Source organism: Quercus lobata, chromosome 1 (genome assembly GCF_001633185.2).
Source record: "Quercus lobata isolate SW786 chromosome 1, ValleyOak3.0 Primary Assembly, whole genome shotgun sequence".
In the NCBI taxonomy this organism is placed as follows: Eukaryota; Viridiplantae; Streptophyta; class Magnoliopsida; order Fagales; family Fagaceae; genus Quercus; species Quercus lobata.
Genome location: NC_044904.1, coordinates 41,774,365 through 41,792,203, shown reverse-complemented (window position 1 = coordinate 41,792,203; position 17,839 = coordinate 41,774,365). Strand labels below are relative to the sequence as shown.

Below are 17,839 nucleotides of genomic sequence, written 5' to 3'. Positions count from 1 at the left end.
TCAAAGCAAAATCACATTGTACACTTAATTGCTTTAGACTACTTTCACTAAATACAATGGACAGTTAACATCTAATAAAATGTGTGCCCAAACACGTCTTCAATGGCATGTGGTGATGACATATTCCCCCATCTGTTGTGTACAAAGAGAACTTGAAAAGTGTAATAGCCATACTCGAAGATTTTGGGATTTAAGCAGTACTCTGTTTGTCTAACTTGTCACATGACTAAATCAAGTGACAAATTAATTGATATTGCAAGCCCATTAACTAATTAAGAAGTGCAGCCTATTCTAGTCCATTGATTTGAGTAGATAACTAGTTAAATATTATTGATAGTCATGCTTATATATTTTTTAAATCTTTAAAAAGATTTGTAAGAATATTATTAGGTAGAAAATATAAATTGTCCATATTTAAAAAAAAAAAATTTATTTTCATTAATTCTAAACTATTTGGTTTTTGTATGGTACTTTACTTTCAAGAAATTAAGTACTGGGTAAATTTTTTTTTTTTCACTTTTTTTTTTCTTTTATAAATTTTATATTATTAAGTGGATTATAAATATTTAAGATAGTAATTAGTATTTAGATTGTGAATTGTGGAATGATTTATTTTTATCTTTTTCTTTTTTCTTTTTGTATGGTGCTTTACTTTCAAGAAATCAAGTATTGGGTGATTTATTTTTTTTCACTTTTTTTTTCTTTGGTAAATTTTATATTATTAAGTGGATTATAAATATTTAAGATAGTAATTAATATTTAAAGTGTGGATTGTAGAGTGATTTATCTTTATATTTCTTTTTCTTTTTGTATGGTACATTACTTTCAAGAAATCAAGTACTGGGTAAATTTTTTTTTTTTTTTTTTTTTGTAAATTTTTTTCATTTATTCATTTCTAGCAACTATATTTTTCAAATTCTCAACCACTATATTTTTTAAATCTCCCAAGGTTATCATTTTTGGTAACATTTTAATTTGAAATTTATCAAATCTATATAATTTGGAATGAAATTATTCATTACTTTTTCCCTACAAAATTCATTAATTTTTTTGCCTAGTTTTATTTTTTAGGTTATGATTATTATTCATTAACTTATCATTATCCCTTTCTAATTTTTCTTTTAAAAAACCTATCAAATTTTAATTTAAGGGATCATTATTACTATTATTAGAAAATATCTCAAATCATAATCCAGTATTCCTCAACTAGCCTCTGAACATGCGCTCACACACTTGCTTAGAAGCTCTTTTATTTTTTGGGTAAAGGTTAATAATTTGAATCCATTATAAGCACTTAGAGACTTTTTTATCTTTTGGGTAAAAGTTAATAATTTGAATCCATTATAATTTGGGATTACTACATTTTATAATCATAAAATACCTAGAAGTGTGATGAGTGTTATGCATTTATAAATGAAATATTTTTATCATCACACTCCTAGGTATTTTAGGATTAGAGAATGTAGTAATCTCAAATTATAATAGATTCAAATTATTAACCTTTACTCAAAAAATAGAAGAACCTCTGAGCACTTTTATCCAAAAAATAGAAGAACCTCTGAGCATGTGCTCAAAGGCTAGTATTATATTTATTGTTGTGTTAGATTGACTCAAAAAATGATCTTATGAAACGCAAGAAAATCATCAACATGACAGAAGTGATGGTAGCAATTGAAATGGAAAAGGTGGTGTGGCAGATATGAGAGGGACAACAATAGTGTGGTGGTAATGAAAGCAGTGTTGGACAAAGAGTGGTGATGGTGGCAGTGGAAATATTGGAGTGAGCGAGTGATAATGGTGGTCACAACATTGGAGATAACGTGGTGATGATGGTCGTAGAGAAACGAATGCGATACTGTCGACAATGGTGACAATAATGATGAACTGTGGTATTGGCAACATAAAGGAATGGAGGAGGTGGGGGTAGCAGGGAATTGCAGGTAACATAAAAATAAATAAATAAAAAAGAAAAAGAAAAGAGGAGTACTCTTTTTGAATCTGACTCTATTTCAATTTTTGCTTTTCTTAACTTCAACCCACATTCTAGTGTTAGGGTCTGTTTGAATAGAACTTATTTTGCTGAAACTGAAAACTGAAAACTGAAAACACTGTAGCAAAATAATTTTTAAATGTGTGAATAGTATCGTGAGACCTATTTTTAATGAAAAAGTTGCTGAAAAGTGAAGTTTATGGGTCTGTGAACAGTAAATGGGACCCACTGGTGTGCATTTCACCGCTTATTTTGTTGTGAACAGTACATGATTTGGTGAAAAGTGTACAGTGAACAGGTTGAAAAGTCAAAAACAACAGCAGGCAAAAAAAAAAAAAAAAAAAAAAAGAGACACAAAAACGCAAACACAGAATAAGTTGAATCCAAACTCTGCCTAACAAAATAAGCGGTGAAATGCACACCAGTGGGTCTCATTTACTGTTCACAGACCCACAAACTTCACTTTTCAACAACTTTTTCATTAAAAATGGATCCCACGATACTATTTACACATTTAAAAATTATTTTGCTACAATGTTTTCAGTTTTCAGTTTTCAGTTTTCAGTTCAACAAAATAAGTTCTATCCAAACAGACCCTAAGTAGACTACTATGCATCCACCAAAGATATCCCCTAGACCAAAACACAGCACCAACAAAACTATCATAACCAAGTCGTTTCTCTTTATAACACAAGTTAAGCTGCATGCACCACCTTTGTGATGGCTCCATGACAGCGATTTGATCTCCAGTGGCTTCACCAGCCAGAAGAAAAGGCTGAATGAAATTTTTTAAACAGATATTCAATTAAAAAAGTTAACATGAATTTCATAGGCTGATTTTGTTTTGTATTTTAGAAATGACATGGACTTCCAAAAAAGCCAGACAGATGACAACCATACCAAAAACATAACATCAAGCAGACATGCACCAATGGTTGGAGGATCTTAAAATTAATTTTCAATCCAGCAAAGAAGAGAATTCCATAACAGTAATTTACAGACCTAGCATGTGAAAACGTAGATGCCTAACATGTCATTCAATTTTGTTATACCATGAAATAGCCAGCCATGTTCTTATTTGAAGAGTTGGAACCATCAGAAGGGTTAACAGAACTCAATGATTTTCTTCTTCTTCGGTGGACAAGATATAGCTATAAGACAACTTGAGGACCCTCTAGGAAAAGATAGTATTTGTTCCTGAACCTCCTGTTGCTTCTTTAAGCCATCTGCGTCTTCAAATTCCCAGGGATTAAAGGAAATAACCATCTTCTCTAAGATTGTTGCACTTTTAAGCAAAATCTTAACTGCAAGTAGCTCAATTTCTGATCCATTAAACATAGAGATTTCAATGGTCTTGAGGTGTGTCAAGAAACATCCAGGCACAGGATCCAAAGTCCAATCATATGTTCCAGAATAGCAGAGCATGCATGACAACTACATGGATAACAAAGAATACAAATTTCAGTTGTAATAGCAATTGTTTATGCTAGTCAGAAACACACACAAAAAGAAAAAGATAAAAGAGAGATTAAGTTCTAGCAGTGTTACCCCTTCAAACTTAAGGGAAGAAAGACAAGGTGACTTCCGGAGTATGGTCAGTAGTGCTTCACGTTGTTCTTTGTAGATCAAGACCACCCAATCAATATGTATATGAGTCAAACTATAAAACATAGGCAGATGGTCTAATAATTCGTCTGCATCAGCAAGAGACTAACACAAATATCATAATTCAAAAGAAATTCAGATGAACCTCTTAGGAAAATAATTGGATAAAATGAACAAAATCAAAGGAAAAATATTTCATCCGATTCAGGAAATAAACATACCTCAACTGCATTGTCATCTAGTTCTAGGCTCTTGGCATTAGAGAGTCCCCAAAGGAGCTTCAATGTACGATAACCAATTTTTCTGTCTCCATTATATGCCTGAAGATGTGCTTCAACGATTGAGGATGAGTCTTGAATGTGACAACCATGAACAAAATCACCCATGTAAGAAAAATACTTCAGACTAGTCCCAAAAACCGCAAACTGACAACCATCTGAATCACATTGATCATCTGCATCATCACTTTGTTCATCTGAACTATATACGTCATCTATGTCATCATTTAGGTAAACCGGACTATTCTGATGATCTATGTTATCACTCTCATTATCTGAATCATTATTCTGGTCAACTGAATTATTCTCACCATCCTCGTCTTCCGTATCAGTACAATATGAAGGATCTTTTTCTTGTATGTACAATTTCTGAATCTTGGGACTGGAAATACAAACAGCCTTGACATTCTCCCAACTACAAAAAATTAAGTACAACTCCTCCAAGATGGAGCAAACTTTAAAGAGCTTTTGTGCTGAATGATCATCCGGAAATACAATGCGGATAAGAGTCAAGATCTTGAGATTTGAGAATGATACAAAAGAAGGAAGCTCAAGAAGATTGAACATGTTGAGATGTAACTCTTGTAATGATTCACAATTAAAAAGGAAACTAGGCAACATGAATGGTTCTCCAATTTTATAAAGGCGAATATTTAATACTTGAACCTTATGCTTCACTGCAGCAGATATCCACGTAGTAACGCGAGACGAATCAGATAGAACATTGCATGTGAGTGAGAAGTTTGTTATGGTTGAGGGTTCACGAAGCAAAAGAACTCTTTCCACAAAATCCATAAAGAGCTTCCTTTTATGTGGTGGCTCTTCAGCATCAGTAAAATGATATGCCCCATCATGAAAATCAAGAACTGGGACTGACAACCATAGGTATTTCTACCTATTTGATAGTACACTAGTTTTAGCAGCATCTTTTGTTGGAAGGAAGGACAGGATGTGTTGAACAATTGCATCTGCCAGATTGCCTATTCTATTTTCACCTTCACCCACATCATGTTCTTTGCTAAACTTTTGGTTCTTGGTGTTAAATATTGAAGAACTTACGTCCATTCTCTCCATAGTCTTTTAGTTTCCCTAAGACACATCATACATTATCAAATTGCTAAAACAAAAAAAAATAATGGAAAGGAACACATGCATCCATTTGTACATGACGCCAAAAGAAAAATAAAATACAAAGTAATAAGAATTCAACGAGGAAAATTTATTCAAATTTGAACAAATTATTACAATTATGAGATACTCCTTGCTCTGTATCTCATCTCATCACATTGACTCATGTCATATTCTTCACTTGATAATTTTCCAATTGTCCCAAAAGCTTAGACCGTTAGAAATTTGTGAATTTAATCATTTAATCAAATGTTTAACACTCCCCCTTCATGTGTTAGCTTATACTTCCTCTTAATAAGTAAGGCCCAACACGTGGGACTTCCAACTTCTTATATGGGAGGTAAAGCAGAGGCAAATTTTGAAACTCAAGAGCACTTTCTCTATAACCATGATAAATTACATATTGTCCCAAAAGCTTCGGCCGTTGGGAAAGGGTGAATTTAATCATTACTATAAAATTGTTGACCTTTTGTTTTTGTTTCTAAAATTTGGTCTTGGACACTTTATACATTTTTCTGATTCACTATGACATATCAAAATGCCAGAATATTCATCAAAAAAAAAAAAATCAAAATGCCAGAATAAGAAAAACAATAGGCAGGGACCCATGCATCCATTTATAAATAACATACCAAAAAAAACTAAAAACAAAAGAATTACAAAGCAAGTCAGCAAGAAGAGGATATAAAGAGCACAAACACATTGCATTTTTCACAAATATGAGGTCCTCTTGCCCTATATCCCATCTTATCTGCCCCTTTTTTGACTAAAATTACATACCCACTTGACAGTTTTTGTTGTTCTCCAAAACAACAAATACAATTGACTATTTAGAAGCAGCCTTGGCTACACTGAACTATACCAGGACAAAAAATTAAGAACCCAGAAACCAAATAGAGTAATCAAGCTAAAAGAATGTAACTTTTTATATTTCAGAGAGAGAGAGAGAGTACCTCCGTGGATGAAGGTGGTGCTATTGAAGTGGCTGAGACCGAGAGAGAGTTAAAAGAGACTTTTATTAATTTCTTCTAATTCAGTTTTGATAGTGTGTATTTTCTATTTATACATATAGGATTGGTTTCTCGCAAAGATAACTTTTTTAATGTTGTTTTTGTTTTGCGCCTCCATTTAAGGAAGGCAGTTGGAGGCTTGGAGCCAATAATTTCATGTTGCCGCGAAAGACTTTAAAATACAATTTTTTTAAGTTGCACTTTAAAATTTAAATACTATCTTTTTCCCCCTTTCTGTAGGTATCCGTATATGCAATATGGTGAATGGACTCAATGGAGCATTAATTAAAATAAATAAATAGAAACACACACACACACACACATATATATATATATATATATAGAAAGAGAGAGAGAGAGAGAGTATTAGAAATTTTAATAAAAATGGTGATATATATATTAAGTACAAAGTAGGGAAAGCAATGGTTTTGGTAGGGAAAAAAATGGAAATTTTTTTTGTAGAAATTTTTAAAATTTTATGAACATTAAGAGTTCATTTGGGATGTGCTTATTTGCTTCAGCTTATTCAAGTTTTTACCCCTTTTTTATACTATTCATGAGTCAGTATTTTTTGGAATGAGTCCTATTATATTATTCAGCTAACTTTTAACTTTGTTTTTTCTACACTTTCAATAAAAAATTTTCAGTTTTAACTAAATAAATTGGTCCCAAACTATCACTAAATCATATAGTTTAGAGTCAAGAGTTTTGTTGTTTAACTAGAACATTTGGTATTTCCAATGAAAATATATCGGATTCAAATCTGCATTCTAAACTGTCAAATTATCACAAAGAGAAAACCATAGCTTGAAAAATTAATTATATCTAGGGGTGTTTGCGGTGTAGTGCATTGCGGTTTTAGACATTTTTAATACCACACTTTGCAGTGCGGTTTAACCAAAATCATAACCATACCACACCTTATTTTTGTGGTCACATGTGTGGTGCGGTTTAGAGTTTAGCCAAAACCATAATTGCACCGCACCTTATTTTTGCAATCACATGTATGGTGTGACGTATAAGATGCAGTTTGAAGTTGGTATATTTTTCAAATGTTAGGCTTTTCCTATCCAGCTCAAAACTAATTTGTCCCTTTATTTTGGACCAAGTTTTAAACTATTGAGCTAGTTTTTTTTTTTTTTTTTTTTTTTTTTTTTTTTTTAAATATATTTTGGATTGGCTTTCCTAACACTTTGCTAGGATTATCAAACTTTTTTTTTTTTTTTTTGAAAACTGGGGTTATTAAACTATTTATAATATATTTAATATTAAAAATAAATAAATATATTAATATATAGAGAGGGTGCGGTGTGATTTTCTTATTATAAAACCACAAACTGCACTGCATCATGTGGTGCACTGTTTCTTGTGGAACGGTGCGATTATGCCACTTTGTGGGGGGTTTTGGTGTGGTTTTTGCGGTTTGGTAAACACCCCTAATTATATTCATGATCTATGGAAGTGAAACTTTTTTTTTTGGCTGACTCTCCCTCTCTAACTGTTGCTTTTCTCTCTGGTAATTCGAAAGTAGTTTCTTAATCTTCTGCCAACATTCTAGTGTTACCAACCATCACTTTATTTATATCAAAAGTCCTGTTATGTGCCACAGAATGCAAAAATCTTGGTTTGATCTATGGACAGCAAAAGGGGATCGAGTTGATGCAGTACTTCTAGGACAGAGTCTCACAAAAAGCCCTTACAGGCTTCTGGCTTCCACAAAACTATCATAACCAAGTCATTTCTCTTTCTAACGCAAGTTAAGCTGCATGCAATGATTGTAAATGTCCTTTTCGCCTATAGGCTCCTCTACCCTTATGTGATGGCACCAGAACCAGGATTTGATCTCCAGTGGCTTCACTAGCCAAAGGAAAATTTTGAATGGAATTATTTAAACAGGTATTCAATTAAAAAAGTTACATGAATTTCATATGCAGATTAGTATTTGTATTTTACAAATGGCATGGAGTTCCAAAAGGCAGGCTGATGCAAACATACCAAAAACATAACATCAAGCACAAATCAAGCTTGAAAATCTAAAACTAATTATCAATCATGCAGAGAAGAAGAGAATTCCATAACTGTAATTTCTAGACCGTGTATGTGAAAGAGTAGATGCTAATTGCTAAACATGTCATTCAATTTTGTTATACCATGAAATAGTCAGCCATATTCTTATTTTAATAGTTGAAACCAGCAGAAGGCTCATAAGAAGAACTTGAGGCGTTTCTTCTCTTTTGGTGGACAAGATATGGCTATAAGACAATTCAATGATGCTCTAGGAAAAGATAGTATTTGTTCATGAGCCTCCTGTTGCTTTTTTAAGCCATCAGCATCTTTTAATTCCCAGGGATTAAAGGAAATAACAATCTTCTCTAAGACTGTTGCACTTTTAAGCAAAATCCTAACTGCATGTAGCTCAATTTCTGATCCACAAAACATAGAGATTTCAATGGTCTTGAGGTGTGTCAAAAAACATCCAGGCACGGGATCCAAAGTCCAATCATAAGTTCCAAAATAGCGGAACATGAATGACAACTACATGGATAACAAAGAACACAAATTTAAGTTGTAATTATAATAGTAAATAATGGTTAAAAAAGAAGTTTAGGTTCTAGCAGAGTTACCCCTTCAAACTTGAGGGAAGAAAGACAAGGAAACTTCTGGAGCATGGACAGCAGTAGTTGACGACTGTAAAACAAGACCACCCAATCAAAATGTACATGGGTCAAACTATTAAACACAGGCAGATGGGCTACTAACTCGTCATCGAGGGCCTAGCACAAATATCACAATGCACACATCAGGAATTCAGATGAACCTCTTAGGATCAATAATAAAACCAGGGAAAAATATTTCATCTAATAAAAAAATAGCAACATACCTTGACTGCAAACTGATCTAGTTTTAGGCTCTTGGCATTAGAGAGCCCCCTGAGAAGCTTAAATGCACGATAATCAATTTTCCTGTCACTATAGCATGCCATAAGGTCTGCTTCCAGTATTGAGGATGAGTCTTGAATATAACAATCAAGAAAAAATCCACCGAAGTAAGAAAAGTACTTCAGACTAGTCCCAAACACCGCAAACTGACAACCACTTGAATCACTCTGATCATCTGTATCATCACTTTGGTCATCCGAACTATGTTGATTATCTATGTCATCATTCTGATCATCTATGTTATCACTCTCATCATCTGAATCATCATTCTGGTCAACTGAATTATTCTCACCATCCATGTCATCATCCTCATCATCCGTAACATAATTGGGTGGAGGTTCTTTGTCTTCTATGTGCAATTTATGAATCCTGGGGCTAGAAATACAAACAGCCTTGACATTCTCCCAACTGCAAGAAATTAAATGCAACTCCTCCAAGATGGAGCAAACTTTAAAGAGCATTTGTGCAGAATGATCATCCGGAAATACAATGCGGATAAGTGTCAAGATCTTGAGACTTGAAAATGATACAAAAGAAGGAAGCTTGAGAGGATAATAAATATTGAGTTTTAACTCTTGTAATGATTCACAGGTAAATAGGCAACAAGGCAATATGAATGGTTCTCGAATTTTATAAAGGTGAATATTTAAAACTTGAACCTTATGCTTCACTACAGCAGATATCCACGTATTAATGCGAGACGAATCATTTAGCACATTGCATGTGAGTGAAAAGTTTGTTATGTTTGAGTAATCACGGAGCAAAAGAACTCTTTCCACAATATCCATGAAGTGTTTCCTCTTATATGGTGGCTCATCAGAATCAGAATAATGATTTGCCCCATCATGAAAATCAAGAACTGGAATTGACAACCATAGGTATGTCCACCTTTTTGATAGTATACTAGTTTTAGCAGCATCTTTTGTTGGAAGGAAGGACAGGATGTGTTGAGCAATTGTATCTGTCAGATTGCCTATTCTATTTTCACCTTCACCCACATCATGTTCTTTGCTAAGCTTTTGGTTCTTGGCGTTATGTATCGAAGAACTTGCATCCACACCCTCCATACTCTTTTAGTTTTCCTAAGACACGTTACAAATTATCAAAATGCGAAAACAAAAATCCAATAGGAAGGAACACATGCATCCATTTGTATATGACATGCCTAAAATACAAAATACAAAGCGATAAGAGTACAATGAGGAAAACTCATTCAAATTTCAAATTATTACAAACATGAGATACTCCTTGCTCTTTATTTAATGTCATGTTCTTCGCTCGACAAATTACCAATTGTCCTAAAAGTTTAAGCTATTAGAAAATCATTAACTTAAACACTTAATAATAATTTTAACACTCCCCTACGGTGTGAGCCTAGACTTTCTCTTAATCCGTGAGGTCCTTTTAAATGTGAGTTAAAGTGGAGACAAGGTTATCCCTAATACCATGAAAAATTAGAGATTCTCCCAAGAAATAGTTAATTTAATCTTTATTCTAGCATCTCTGACCTTTTGTTTTTGTTTCCAAATTTTTGTCTAGGACACTTACACATTTTCTGATTCACTATGACATATCAAAATGCGAGAATAAGAAAATCGATAGACAGAGACACATGCTTCCATTTATACATGACAGACCAAAAATCAAAACAAAAGAATTACAAAGCAAGTCAGCAAGAAGAGGAAATAAAGAGCACAAACACATTGCATAGTTTCACAAATATGACTAAAATCACATACCTAATTAGCTAGTTTTTGTTGTTCACTAAAAACAACAAAGACAAACGACAAAAAATAGAGAACCCAGAAACCAAAAAGAGTAATTTAGGTAAAAGAATGTAACTTTCTACGTTTTAAAGAGAGAGAGAGAGAGAGAGAGAGGATTACCTCAGTATATGATGGTGGCGCTGGTGAAGCGGCTGAGAGAGTAAGGGGAAATGAGTTACAGAGACTTTTAGGGTTCGATTGAGTGTGTATTTATATACTTCAGAATGGTTTTTTCTCGACGATGACATTGCCGTCGCCAATGTTAATCTCTCTCAATCAACGACGAACTTTGTGTTCGCCTTTTTTAGTGTTGTTGTTGTTTTTTTTTTTTTTTTAAGGATGGCACGAATGCAATAAACTCGGAGCCACAATTTCATGTTGCCCGCGAAAGACTCAAAAAACTGTAGATACTGTGCCTGTTCGAGGCTATTTTATTTTTAATTAGTATTATAATTTTGGTAAAAATTCAAAGTTGACTCTCGAATTTTCAGTCTTTTTCATTTCAATCTTCTAATTTTCAGTTCTATCATTTCAATTCTTTAACTTTCAATTTTTATCAATGTAGTATTTCGTTAGAGCTTAGTTAGCTGCTGTAGTTAAGGGTGCTGAAACGACGCCATTTTGGCTTTTTTTATAAATTTTGGAATTAAAGGAAAATAAGAAAAACGATGTTGTTCCCCTTCCCCTGAAATCAAAACAAAGAACACGATGGTATGACACCCAAATCCCTAACTGTGTAAATTTGGAGATAATGGGTCGGTTTGAGAGAGAGATGAAGACCGATTTGCAGAGATAGATAGATTGAGACCAAGATAGACCGAGAAGGTGATGAATTTCTTGATCAAGAAGGTCGTCATTTTTCCAAAGCCACCTCCTACGTTGCTTCCTTGGGAACATCTTGGACTTTTTCTTACCTTCAAAAACAGCAACATCTAAAGTCTTCTTGTTGAGAACTATTCGTCTTTATTTTGATTTCAGGGGAAGGGGAACGTCCCCTTAAATGTTTTTTTAATTATTTTTTTATAGATTTTTCTTATTTTCTTTTAATTCTGAAATTAAAAAAAAAAAAAAAAAAAAAAAAAAAAAAAAAACGACATTGTTTTAGCACCCTTAACGGCAGCAACTAATTGAGCTTTAACGGAATACTATATTGACAAAAATTAAAAGTTAGAGGACTGAAATGACAAAATTGAAAGTTAGAGGATTGAAATGAAAAAGGTTGAAAGTTGGAGGGTCAGTTTTGAATTTTTGCCTATAATTTTTCACTTATTCCAAAAGTATCATAAAGCTAGCTTTAAAAAATAACACTAAAATAACATTGAAATATGTTTATTATTTTTTTAATGTGATATAGGACAGTTTTTTTTTTTTTTTTAATAGAAGGTGGGATGGTTTTTTTTAGTAGTAGGTGGGGATCGTGGAGAGTTTTTATTTTTTCACTTTTTTGTTATTAATTTTTGTCGATTTCTTATTTTTTTAAGAATAAGGATAAGTTAATTAAATTAAAGGTATTTTTGTAAGTCAAAAAGACATCAACTAACTTTCTGAATCCTTTTAATATATAAAGAAGAGATGATGACTGTTTTTTTGGTAAGAGGATTTAAATTTAAATACAATTTTTTTATAGGACAATTTTTTTTTTTTTTTTTTGGGAAACAATAAGACGATGAGTCCCGCACTTGAATTTATTGTTGGCTAATGTTTTTTTTTTTTTTTAATGAGATTAAATTCTATAAAGATGTGGCGTAAAACTCAAGTTTTACCCCTCTAATACTAACATATCACATCATTATATTACATATTAAAGAATGGACACAATCATACTCAATCAATTCTAATATCCATTTAAAAATCCAATTTAACTATGAGTTTATTGAGATGCTATTATGTGTAGTAGTATATATTGAGTTTTAAGTAAAAAACTGATGTGACAATCTCTTATTAAATGGTGTAAAACATGGGTTTTACACCCTATCCTTACTGAATTTGGACTCTTTTTAAATTAAGGATTTTGAAAACAGTGAAAAGGATGTTTTCAAAATACAGAAGAAAAAAAAAATTAATGGCATAGCTTTAAATAAATTGAAAACAGTGGATTCCTTAGATTTGCTCAAACTCTTCTGTCTCTTAAATTAAGGAGCTTATCTTTATCACAAAAAGAATTCTCACATTTCAAATTTGAAACTTAGCATTATAAAAAATAAAATAAAAAGTACACTAGTTCTATTAGTGATTATCACACTTCAATTTTGAAACTTATCATTATCCAAAAAAAGAAGAAGTAAAGAAGTAAATAGTAATCTATCTACACGTTACTTTCTATAGAACAATTTTTTTTATTAATAAAAAATTTCAAAGTAAAAGTGATTTCCCAAACATAATATTTTTGTTCTCAGTATTTTTAAAATTGTTCTTAAAAGTAGAAGCTAAACATGTATAATGTAAAAATTATTCTATGAAAACTAGTTTCACATTCAATTTTTTGAAAATTATTTTTATATTGTTTTGAAAACAAAAACAAAAATCCTACTACCAAACAAGCCCTAAGTTTTTTTTTTGGGAGAAACTAACAGCTATTTCTTTATTGATATTTAGAATAACATTCTTATGATCTATGTATAAGCCTATATTTTTTTATAATTTAAAATAATTATATGAACATGATTTTTTATTATCACAAAAACAAATACAAAAGAGAAAAACTTTTTTGGGGGAGGAAGAAATGGAATCTAAGTACATTTTTTTAATACGTGTCACATACAACATAATATTTTTAAATACATATACAATATAATATACATATTTTAGAATGTACGTAACAAATATTTTGTGCGTGTGTATATATATATATATATATATATATATATATATAAGATTTTCATTTTATTTTTATGATGTGGAACCTCATCAAGGCAAGACCTTTAAGCCATCTTATGAGAGTAAACCACGGATATATGACATGACCCCACCTGCCAAAACTGTGTATCAAGTCATCTACAAAACTCAGTAAGACTATTTTTTCATCTTCTCTTCTCTTGTGGACTTCCTTCTCAATTGAAAAAGTAGCATGTCACTATCCTATATTAGCCTCCGACAAGTCAGTTTTGCTTAAAGATCTCCCCAGGTGAAAACCAACCAATATTTACAAAAAGATTTAGGTTACAGCGGTCAACAACCCCAATGCTCAAGTGCAAAACTTTGAAACAATTGCCATTCATTAGTTTTTCAATCATTCAACCACATGGTTAAATCTTGTGAGGTGGTTGAATTTAGTTGGGGAACCTACCAGTGTGAAATTATCTCCTAGATGTAACAGGTCAGGAATCTGCATACTACATACTAAAAGGGAGGTTGAGGTTAAGGGAGCTTTCAAAGCATAAACTTTACAGCTTAGATAATTTGTATCAAACCTAATTCATCAACTACAGTCAAATAGCCAAAGGAAACGCAGAAATAGTTGAAAACATACAACTCTGGAGCTATGATTGAAATTAGATGACGGAAGTCAAAACATGAAGCAAAAGATGTCCTGCCATAATTCTTACATGTTCTGGATAATGTTGGAAACAAACACTCAGAAATGACCAAACTGTGGTTGGAATTTCAAGAAAGGCTCATGAAAATTCAATTGCACAAGTCCTTGATCGTCTAGATAGCATTAGTTGATCATGAACCTCCTTTTGCCGCCCTACACCTCCAGAGAACTTATCAAGTGAACAGGATATGACCAACCTCTCCAAAATTAGAGCACTTTCAAGCAAAAAGTTCACCACATGTAACTCTCCTTTAGTTCCACCGAACTCCCTAATTGTGATGGACTTGAGGTGTGTTGAGAAACAAGGAGCAACAGGATCCAACTTCCATTCACCTTCTTCACAAAATGGAGACAGGAAGATCCCCTGCACGGTCATCAATGAATACAGGGTTTAGACAATGAGTTGTAGTAAAAATTTACTGATGCTTCCTAAAGGAATAGTTAGTTTTAACAACATTACCACGTTAAATTTGAGAGAATTCACACAAGGAAGCTTCTGAATTATGTTCCCCAGTGCTCCAGAAGCAAAATTCATTGGCTCCCCAATAAATTTAAGACAGGTCAAATTACAAAACACAGGCAGATGAGTTAACAGTTCCTCTGCATAACTGAGACCCTACAAACAGTAACATACACCTTTGGTAAGAAAAATAATGAAAGGCCAACTGCAAAAATAAAGAAACTCACTCATTTAAACGGCAAGTGAAAACATACCTCAATAATGTAAGGAGTGATAGCGAGTTCTTTTACTAAAGAGAGCCCTCTGAGAAGTTTATGCACCCGGTAAGAAACTTCTCTCTGTCTTTTGCCCTTTTCTATAGAGTCTTTTCCACCCAAATATATAACTGCTTTCATTAGAGATGAAGTTTTATAGAAGAAATATTCATTTCTCAATGCACCTCCATAGTAAAAGTATTTGAGACTTATTCCAAAAATCAAGAATTGACAATCATCCTGATCCAGACTGTCTACAGTTTCATATATGGCTAAGGTTTTAAGCATGGGAGCAGAAATACAAACAGATCTGACATTCCACCAACAGCATGCATCTAAAGTTAAATCCTCCAGGACTGGGACACCAGAGAAAAGGCGTTGCATCGAGCGGTCATCTGGAAATATAGCAAACCTTATTTTCAAAGTCTTAAGACTTGAAAACCGGATGGAAGAAGGAACCTTGAGAAGAACAAACAACTCCAGATAGAAATATGTCAGTGATTCAGAAGTAAATAGGCAATGAGGCAGCACGATTGGTTCTTCAGAATTACACCTTGAATCTTCATCACTACCGAGGCCAATAGATAACACTTGAACTTTGTGCATTACTGCAGCCGAAATCCATGCATTAATGCGAGAGGCATCATTTAGCACATCACATGAAAGCACGAATAGAGTCAAATCTGAGGAGTCACGAAGCACAAGTACCCTTTCCACAAAATTCATGAATTGCACCCTCTTCTTCCTCTTATCTGGCCCATCCTCCACAAACACAAGATCAGTAATGGACATCCATAGGTACTGCCATCTTTTTGATAATGTACTTGTTTTAACAGCATCTTTTGTTTCAAGTAAGGTTAGAATGCGCTGAAGAATCGCATCAGGTAGATTGCTTATTCTATCTGTGTTCTGTTCATCATTTAGCTTCTGGTTTTTGGCTTTGCGTGCTAAAGGACTTACATTCATGGTTTCCCTAAATTACAAAATACATTGTCAAATATGGTAGTGGCATAGAAAAGAACTTGACTAAGATAATTATGAGAAATATAGAACTTAGAGCAAACAATATATAAACAGACAATTTGGTTAATTGGTTATACTTCTTTATTTACGGATTGGTTGTGAAGTAAACAAAGAACTGCTTTAGTAAATAGAACTTATGCAGTTATGATTGTCATACAATTTTAAATCAAATAGCCAAACCCAAATGAAGCTATATATTTAAGATTTCTTGAAACCCTTAACCAAAGGTTTAAATACCATACTGTATCAACCATACCGGCCAATAATATGGATATATTCTTAAATTTAATGATGCGTTAGATGAAGTTATTTTGTGGTTTCAAATGTGTGTATAACGGTAACCCCAAAATGTTATACCAAATAATAACCGGTATCAAAAAACTTTGTTCCCGTAATCAAACTGAAACCACCGTGGGTACAGTATTTATAACTTTGCCCGCAACTCTCATCTAAGCAATTTTTTCATATTAACAGCAACAATCTGACCTACTTGACCAAAGACAAAGAACAAAATAACCAACATTTCATACTTTAAACATTTTGCACCGGTTTTTCACAAAAAATTTCAACATTTCAAAGCTCCTATAAATTTAAAATTCAGAACCCATGTGGCTCATTGAATTCAAACATACATTTTCCTTCTTCTTTTCTTCTTTTCTTCTTTTCTATTATTATTATTATTTTCTCCCCCCAAACCCAAATCAACCCTTCACACAATGCAAACATTACAATCACCATCATTTCTATGAACAAAGGGCTGTAGAAATCACTAATCAGGAACACATAAAAAGATATGAGAAACATAAGGAGCATAGAAATATATAAAAATTTTAAAAAGGTTAGAACTTTAAAGGGCTGGCTATATAGAAATGCAGAAACAAAGCATTAAAAAACACACACACACACACACACACACACCCAATAATTTCATAACTAAGGCAAAGCTACTGGGTACCATTTGAGAAACTTTAAAGAAGAGAGAAAGCAAAAACCAACCCGATTGCACGGCGTCGCCGGACGATCTCCATAGTGGAGGCTCTGACTACCAGACTCTTTTATTCAGGTCCAGTCCAGGTGGGCTGGGGTTTCTTTTTTATTAGGCACAGTTTGATACCCGCCTATACCCAGAGTACGAATCTCAAACACAACCTATGACACCCACGTTTTTCACAACCGAAGTGAAGGGGTTGATTGGTATTTTCATTTAAACAAATGTTTTCAAATTTTAAATAACATTATATATATTTTTATATATTTTTTTACTTATATGTATTTTCAAAAAAACTTAACACTTAAAAAAAAAAAAAAAAACTTAAAACTGTTTTTTAAACATATGTACCAAACGGGTCCAAAGTGTGGGGATTTTTATTTTTAAAACTAATTTTGCAAATATATATTTTTCTATTTATACTACTATTTAAGGAGCTACACTTATTTGGATCGGATTTTGTTTTTTTGTTACAAAATACCCCTATAGCCTATGTTTAAATAGGAGTAAAACTTGATAAAAATGTTTTTTAACTTCCACGTAAAACACTATCTACGAAATAGGACCATTTACTCTTAAGTCTTACCTAAAACATTTCCTACAAAATAGGAATTCAAATCTGCTCTAATCACTTCTATCAAAACACGTTACTTAGAAATTTTAAAAAGAAAGTTTCTTTCTTTAGTCAACTTTTTTTTTTTTTTTTTTTAATAGCCGTCTAAATTCATGTCTTTTTTTTTAATAGCCATCTAAATCCATGTCTTGGTTTTCTCCCTCAATCCCCTTATCCGGTTATCCCACATTCCCACTTCCATTTTTTCCCCCTGAATTATCCACTTACAATTAGTTTCACATTCACGATT

The 17,839-nt window shown here is 32.7% G+C and overlaps 3 protein-coding genes across 3 annotated transcripts; all 3 read right to left on the bottom strand.

The window, feature by feature from the left end:
• Nucleotides 1-2,922: 2,922 nt before the first annotated feature.
• On the bottom strand, nucleotides 2,923-6,056 carry LOC115956525 (F-box/FBD/LRR-repeat protein At5g56420-like). The gene is made up of 4 exons (XM_031074895.1): nucleotides 5,955-6,056; nucleotides 3,817-4,962; nucleotides 3,539-3,700; nucleotides 2,923-3,424 (listed from the first exon to the last, which is right to left on the bottom strand). The coding sequence occupies exons 2-4, from the start codon at nucleotides 4,666-4,668 to the stop codon at nucleotides 3,095-3,097; spliced, it is 1,344 nt and encodes a 447-aa protein (XP_030930755.1). The 5' UTR covers nucleotides 4,669-4,962; nucleotides 5,955-6,056; the 3' UTR covers nucleotides 2,923-3,094.
• Nucleotides 6,057-8,071: 2,015 nt separating this feature from the next.
• On the bottom strand, nucleotides 8,072-11,004 carry LOC115956437 (F-box/FBD/LRR-repeat protein At5g56420-like). The gene is made up of 4 exons (XM_031074836.1): nucleotides 10,837-11,004; nucleotides 8,893-10,032; nucleotides 8,636-8,785; nucleotides 8,072-8,546 (listed from the first exon to the last, which is right to left on the bottom strand). The coding sequence occupies exons 2-4, from the start codon at nucleotides 10,015-10,017 to the stop codon at nucleotides 8,214-8,216; spliced, it is 1,608 nt and encodes a 535-aa protein (XP_030930696.1). The 5' UTR covers nucleotides 10,018-10,032; nucleotides 10,837-11,004; the 3' UTR covers nucleotides 8,072-8,213.
• A 3,166-nt stretch (nucleotides 11,005-14,170) lies between these two features.
• Nucleotides 14,171-17,102, bottom strand: LOC115956349 (F-box/FBD/LRR-repeat protein At5g56420-like). The gene is made up of 4 exons (XM_031074775.1): nucleotides 16,985-17,102; nucleotides 14,966-15,938; nucleotides 14,712-14,867; nucleotides 14,171-14,615 (listed from the first exon to the last, which is right to left on the bottom strand). Exons 1-4 carry the CDS (start codon nucleotides 17,014-17,016, stop codon nucleotides 14,331-14,333), a joined length of 1,446 nt encoding a protein of 481 aa, XP_030930635.1. The 5' UTR covers nucleotides 17,017-17,102; the 3' UTR covers nucleotides 14,171-14,330.
• Between the last annotated feature and the right edge of the window lie 737 nt (nucleotides 17,103-17,839).